This window comes from Suncus etruscus, chromosome 18, assembly GCF_024139225.1.
Source record: "Suncus etruscus isolate mSunEtr1 chromosome 18, mSunEtr1.pri.cur, whole genome shotgun sequence".
Taxonomy (NCBI): domain Eukaryota; kingdom Metazoa; phylum Chordata; class Mammalia; order Eulipotyphla; family Soricidae; genus Suncus; species Suncus etruscus.
In genome coordinates, this window is record NC_064865.1 from 58,308,481 (window position 1) to 58,316,191 (window position 7,711).

Below are 7,711 nucleotides of genomic sequence, written 5' to 3' on the forward strand. Positions count from 1 at the left end.
CATTATAAATTATAAGTCCATTATTTCAAGTTTATCCATGGAATTAGTGCTACAAAATGAAAAGAGCAGATTCAGTTATTAGTTTGTAGAAAACATCAACAATGTATGAGCACTAAATGTTTTTTGGCACTCACCACTCAGAAATAATTACGTTTCTGTGTCTAATTGGTTTCTGTTTTTCTTCAATTACTTTCATGATTACATATTTTGAGATAGGTACAAAAATACAGTCTAGTCTCATTAGTGACTATGTTACCATTTCAGAATAAACTATTGTTCTTCAATCGTATTATCAAAATCTACTAAAATGCTTATCTTGTAGTTACTCATTTACACTATGATTGCCAATGGTTTTGTTCTGTACCAATTTAAAATAAATGCATATATATTAAATGTCAATTATTTATTTTCTTAATTGAGTTGTAGTTTAAGAATAAAACTTTGATTTTAGTTATAGAATTATATGGTTTCTGTTATAAATTTTTACACAATTATAAACAAGTATAGATATAATACCCATGTTTATTATTTGACTTTGCTAATATAAGTATTTTAACTTTTAATTTGATGAATTAATATTGGTACAAAATTTTATTTCCTAATTCTTGTATTTTATTAACTAGTTAATTAAATTTTTCAAATGTACATGCATCAGTTATATGCTTTAATTTTAATTATTTTTTAGGAAAATCGTTTTTTATCATTTTTGACTTTGAAAATCACAATTTAATATCAGTCTATTTTAATTTTTGTCAAATGTATTCCTACTTAATAGTATAACTGTTGTAACATACTAATTTAAAACTTTCTTATAACGAAAAAATTAATTTATTCAATTAATCATTATATTACTTTACCTAAGTCAATATTTAATTTTTCTTCAAATGTATATCAGCTAACCACACATATAAAGGACAATCAAAATAATTCATTATCCTTATCTCCCTCCCTTTTTCCCATTCTTTATAGTAGTCAAATATACACAGATTTTGAGGGTTTGTTTTGCTAGTATATTTGCTTTGATGATTCAGTTTTTGCATGAAAGTGACATCTTCCAAAATTGTTCTAAAGTCTTTAGTCAAATATTTTCCTCTTTTATGAAGCCAATTTATGGTTTTAGCAACTGACTTATGTGAGTCCTGTTATATATCTCTGTTCCTGTATATATCTATGATATAGATCAGGAACTTGTTCATGAAGATATCCTATTTCATAGATCTGACTAGATAGAAAGACAAATGAGAAACCATAGCACCTGAAATTATCTATATTTATAAATATATGTAGGATAAATATTTAAGGTAAATATAATATTATGACTCACAGTCACTTTAGCATATAATTATTTTCAGATTTAGTTTTATTTAGGTACATTTTTCCCTGTGAAATTAAATGAAAGCAGAGAACTTCACCTTCTTCTAAAGAAATGTCATGGATGAGAAAGTTAAGAACATGACTTGATGTGATCATTCCTATCCAAACTACATAATTATAATGAGAAAATCATGAAACTTACCCACTTCTAACATGGACTTCATAAATACGTGGAGTTTAGAATAATAAAAAAAACAAAATCTTTCTGCTTAAAAGTTTCCTTCTGTTTTCCAGTCAACGACAATCAGAGATGAAGGACTATGGCTAACGTCACCATGAATGGGGTTGTTCTCATGGGGTTTTCTGCCGCGCCTGAGCTAGAAATTTTATTTGCTTCCTTGTGCTTAGTCCTCTATTTGTTGTCTTTAACTGGCAACATCCTCATCATCACCACCACTTCCATGGATGAGAGTCTCAACTGCCCCATGTACTTTTTCCTGAAGCATCTCTCCTCCTTGGATCTCTGCTATATTTCTGTGACTGTACCGAGATTCATTTACAACTCATTCATGCATAATAGAAATATGTTTCTTTGGGAATGCATTTTGCAGTGTTTTGCTTTCGTTCTCTGTGCTTCTACTGAGATTTTCTTGCTCACAGTGATGTCCTATGATCGTTATGTAGCCATCTGCCTTCCACTGCATTATGATATCATCATGGATGTCAAAACATGTGTCCTTGGAGTAATTGGAGTCTGGATCAGTGGGGCCATCTCTGGGGTCATGCACACAACAGCGACTTTCTCCATCCGCTTCTGTGGCCCTCGGATCATCCACCAGTTCTTCTGTGACATCCCCCAAATCCTGAAAATCTCCTGCTCTCATGATTATATCCGTGAGATTGGAGTCATTGTTTTCACAGCTGTTTTGGCATTACTTTGTGTCATCTTTATTGGATTCTCCTACGTACACATATTTTCTTCTGTGCTGAGGATGCCATCTACAGAGAGCAGAACCAAAGCCTTGTCCACTTGCCTTCCTCACCTTGCTGTTGTCATCTTATTTCTTTCTACAGCTACCTTTGAGTATTTTAAACCACAGTCTGATTCTCCAACTGCTTTTGACATGTTTCTTACTATGATGTATACAGTAGTTCCCCCAGTCTTTAATCCAATGATCTATAGCCTGAGAAATAAATCCATCAAGACAGCTCTAAGAAAAATCTTTCTTTTTTTTTTTTTTTTTTTGGTTTTTGGGTCACACCTGGCAGTGCTCAGGGGTTATTCCTGGCTCCAGGCTCAGAAATTGCTCCTGGCAGGCACAGGGGACCATATGGGGTGCCGGGATTCGAACCGATGACCTCCTGCATGAAAGGCAAATGCCTTACCTCCATGCTATCTCTCCGGCCCCTAAGAAAAATCTTTCACAGAAGAAAAGAAGTACCTGCTTTTACTCCATCTCAGTTGGGAGACAAGTTTAATATCTAATATTAATATAACTGATTGATAAATTTAATCGCATTTACGACCATCCTGTGTTACTCAATGATTATTCTTGGTGGGGTGTGGGGAGCAATATAGAAAGGTAGGGGTCTAACAGTGTCTTCACATAAAATGTAAGTGCCCTAAGCACTATTTTATCACTATAGAGTAAAATTTATTTTAAGTGATATTTGAATGAAACATTTTTTACATTTTTGCCACATGATAAATAAAATATTCATATTCTGATGCCTGAAAATGACTTGTGAATATTGTAATTATTTACCCACAAATGAAATGTAAAAATAATGCAAGTTTAACAATGTTTAAAGCGTCAATTTAATTTTGCTCCCCTAGTTTTTTATGATGGCAACAGAAAAGTATTGCTATGACTTTGCTAGTTCATTAGTTTCACTAAATTGGTGACACCATATAATACCCAAGACTTGATGAAAATGCTGATTTTATTATCATTAACAATTCAGAGCTTAATAAATTTCTACTATCTCTTTCAGACATTTAATATCTCCCAGTAAACATCACTTAATCTATTTGCTGCCTCTTCAGATATACTGTATTGTATACAAACAATCATAAGGAATAAATATTTAAATAAAAATTTTAGGAGAACCACTGGAAAATAGTTGTAATTTATATATTTGTAATTTTAGTCAATTTGATTTACCTACCAATTTTGATAGTACAGTTTCAAAATGAGAATTTTTCAGGCCAATCCTATTACCAGTAAAACCACAATACTGACAATTTATGTCATTTGGAAATGGTGCCTATGGTAACAATATATATGGGACAACTATATGATATGACACTACATTTATATGTTATCACATTACTAAATATTCATATTTTCTCTTTTGAGATATGTCCTCTAATATCAGTTTAATATAATATTTTATATTTGTTCCTTAATTTTAAATTTTAAATTTTTATTGACATTTCTTTGATGTGTTATTTTTAATATATATCAAGTCACATACAAATAGTGATATCGAGTTTTTTTTCCAACTTAAAGAGCAATCTATTCAGCTTATTGACATATTACAGTGGAGAGGAGTTCTGAAAGACTACACCTGTTACAGGTGGTGAAATGGAGCATTCTTTGCTTATGCCTGATCTTACACAGAAAGCATTACATCTTTTGCAATCAGTATAATAAAAAAAAATATTATGTAAAAAGTGATGAAATTTATGTTAAATAAAACATAACCAGAGATCTCCAGAATATTCAAAAGAATCTTTATTACTTTACAACATTGGCAAAAAATATGTAAAATAAAGGTAAAGAAATAAACATCAAATTAAACAGGCTTATTTTTAGCATCATAGATGTTTAGTTTTTTAGTTAGCTTCCTTTTTTTAGGCACCTAATACAGAGTTGTCAAAATACACATTTGTGCTAGTCTATGTTCCAACACCAATCCCACACTAGTGTAACATTCCCTCCACCCTTGTCATCTTTTTCTCAACTCCCCTGAAGTCATCCCCTTGCAAAGTATAATTTACTTAATATAGCTTGTAAAAATGACATATAATCATCTACAAATTTTCATTAAAGGTTCATTCATTCATAAAAATTGTGATATCTCACAAGGAGTCATATGTCATTGTGTGATGGTCTTCTAAAGTGTATAATACTGGTTGAGTGTTGGTTGCTTTGTCTGTTGAGCTTATGTGGCTTCTATGATTATTTTCACAATGAATATGGGGTTTTCCTACTGGGAAGTCAGTACTAAATTTATGAGGGTGTCACATAGCCTTGGAAGTGGTTATGTGGTTCATGACATGTGAAACTAGGTTGATGAACTCATAGAGCACAGAGGTAGTTTGTGGGCTTGGCTGCCAAGACTTCTGGAAGTTTAGAGACTGGAGGGGGAGACTGGAGAAGGACTGACTCCAAACTGTCTCTGGAGATGTCAGTCACAAACAAGGTCCTGTGGAGTGTGTGTAGAAGTCTCTGCAGAGATGAGTAGAGAGACGGTGAAGCTGTTCAAATGGTGTGGCTGAAGTTGAAGGGCTGATCTGTGTGTGAAGCCTCCAGGGTTTCAAAAGGAGGAAATTTGCCCCTGCCCCTCTCTCAAAGAGGACAATGGGTTCATCAACTGTGAGGCCAGAATATCCATGAGTTTTTGCTACTAGTTGGGTCTCTTTTGGAGTGTTACATGACTTAATGTTGTTAGTGACTGGCACAGATATGGCAGATGACTTTGAATCCTGCATGGGCTTGGTTGCGGGAACTTCTAAAGAACAAAAGCTGAATTGTCCAATTGGTTGCAATGTGGATGGAACTAGAAGGTGTCATCTTAAGTGAAATAGGTCAGAAGTCAAAAGGCAAATGCCAGATAATCTTTCTTCTTTGTGGTATATGGAAAAGTTAACAAGACTGTCAAACAATATTGAATAGTATTGAATAATGAGAAATTCTTGGTATTGTCTGGCAAAACTCGGATTACAAAAGTGGTTGAGGAGTGGGGTGGAAGAGGCCTACTATAGGTGATAGGTGACAGGCATAGAAACAGATGGGTATTCTGCTGAGAGTGAAGTTCAGAATCATTGTACATCAATGCTATAAATGTTAATGCTATTAAAAACCTGTTATCCATACTATTATGCAACTAACTTTTAAACTTTAAAAGTCTAGGCTATTTCTTTGTTCATTGGCAGCAAACTATTTGTATTTTATAACCTTTATAAGGAAAGACAAATGTGACTGTGTGTGATAGCCAAAGAAGTTATTATATCAAGATAGAAATTGGATTATGGGGCTGGAGTGATAGTACAGTGAGTGATAGAGCATTTTCCTTGCATGCTGCTGACCTGGGATGAACCCGAGTTCAATTCCTGACAACCCACATGGTCCCTCAAGTCTGCCAGGAGTTATTTCTTAGTGCAAAGCCAGGAGTAATCCCTGAACGGCACTATGTGTGGCCAAAATACCAAAAGAAAACTAAACTTGGATTATGATTCAGATAATGAGCTTGATTAATAATTAATTTGTTGTAGCATATTCAAGAAATTAAATTAGCATACTGAAATTAACATTTAGCATCTTGCAGAAATTATTAAACAGGGATTCTAATGTTTTTATTGCATGTTCCAATGAACCCAACAAATCAATGGAAACCTAGAGTAAGTAGATGAGATCGCTCAGTCCTCTCAACAAAACATATGCTTCAAGAAAACCAATATAATTGCAATCTCGGACCTCATCATGTTATTCAAAACTGCTAATAATCCAGAGCACCGAGGAGATTTCTGACTTCCACTGGGAGTTCACAATTACACCCACATGGTCAAAGCATTGAAATAGACTCATGCTTTTCTCAACACAGGCTATATTTTACTGAAAGAAACAGAGGAGTAAAAATTACAGCTTTCCTCCAAGTCTCAGCTCCTGAGACTGCCAGGTGTGACTCCCAAAAATATGTTTCTGGGGTAAAAGAAATTAGGGTGTCTGCTTTCAGATTGGAATAATATAAATTAATCTATGTTAATTTAAAATTTTCAAATCAAGTTGTGAATATTTTAGTGCTCCCCAGTCTGTAATTTGTAGGTGTTCCATTTCTCAATATTGCTTCTTTCTCAAACTAAGGAAATTCTGCAGAGCACACTCAGGAATTTCTTACTGAAACATATGGACATGCTCAAAGTCTCAGGCTCGGGGGACCATATGGGATGCCGGGATTCCAACCACTGTCCTTCTGCGTGCAAGGCTAATGCCTTACCGCTGTGCTATCTCTCCAGTCTCATCCCAGAAACATTTTGTGATTAAAATGATACTTCCTCCCTCTCTCGATCCTCTCTTGAGCTGGAGGCTAGCTCTAGCCGGCATGGGGTTGGGGGAGACCCCAAGTGGATGGCCTTCTCCCTAACTTGGGTGCGCTGGAAGCCTTGATAGGCCCCCAGCCTTCCCCTCTTCTGCCCCCGGCCTCCAGGCCTTCTGGGGTGGCAGTCCAGGCAGTCAGACAAGCATTTGGAGTTGAAAATATATCAACGGCAATGGATGAAGACTTGGAAGAAGACTAGATGAGAAAGATGAGAAGTCTCTGATGTGTCCTCCGGGTATGCATAAGTGGAAGCTGGAGGAGTGCATGGAAGGCATGGTCTGTGGAGACTGACTGCACAGGCTGCGGGGCCAGCTGTGTCAGTAGTGGGCAACAGGACAGAGTCCCTGGAGGAGTGAAGAGAACATCTCAGAGATGACAAACTTCCGGGAAATTCTGGGGAAAATGCTGGCAATTGTCTAATCGCTCCCCATCAGGATCCGCCTGAGGAGGGAAAAGGAACTCTTCTCATCCCACCTGGTCTCTAATACTTGTGGATGACTGGCCAGTATTGTCAGTGAGCTGACAGTCTCTGCCCTGGGATCTGAACATGATGCAAAGTCTAAGTTCTCTTATCTGTAAGAGGCAAGCGGCAGGAGCCCTGGAAACGCCATGCTTCCATCAGAGTACCAATGGTAGTGGACAGGATCAGAGTACCAACGGTAGTGGACAGGCTGACAGTTGGTCTGGTCTTGCTGACACCGACACTGCTGGTCCTGGTGACTTGACCTCTGCCTTCAGGCATGCTGAGATCACCCAAGCCTCGCATCCTGCTCCTGAGTTCACTAGGATGGCTGCTGTTGTTGCCTCTGCCACTGCCCAGGACCCTGTCGCTCTTTTCAACATTACCGCAGCCTGCAGTGCCTTTTTGGCTACTGCCCTCGCCGCTGCTGCCTCCTATGGTGCCACCGCTGCTGACACAGCCACCATGAGGACTACTGCCACGGATGCCACCACCTTTATTGCCACTGTCGGATGCCTCCACCATCACCGCTGCTCTCCCGGAGGCTGCCAGCACTGGGAGAAACAGAGCCTCCAGCTCTGCCATTTCCAACATGGCCGCTGCTGTGGAAGG

At 37.1% G+C, this 7,711-nt stretch overlaps 1 protein-coding gene across 1 annotated transcript; it reads left to right on the top strand.

Moving 5' to 3' along the window:
- Positions 1–1,649: 1,649 nt before the first annotated feature.
- On the top strand, positions 1,650–6,838 carry LOC125995926 (olfactory receptor 14J1-like). The gene is made up of 2 exons (XM_049764876.1): positions 1,650–2,455; positions 6,748–6,838. The coding sequence occupies exons 1-2, from the start codon at positions 1,650–1,652 to the stop codon at positions 6,836–6,838; spliced, it is 897 nt and encodes a 298-aa protein (XP_049620833.1).
- The last annotated feature ends 873 nt before the right edge of the window (positions 6,839–7,711 follow it).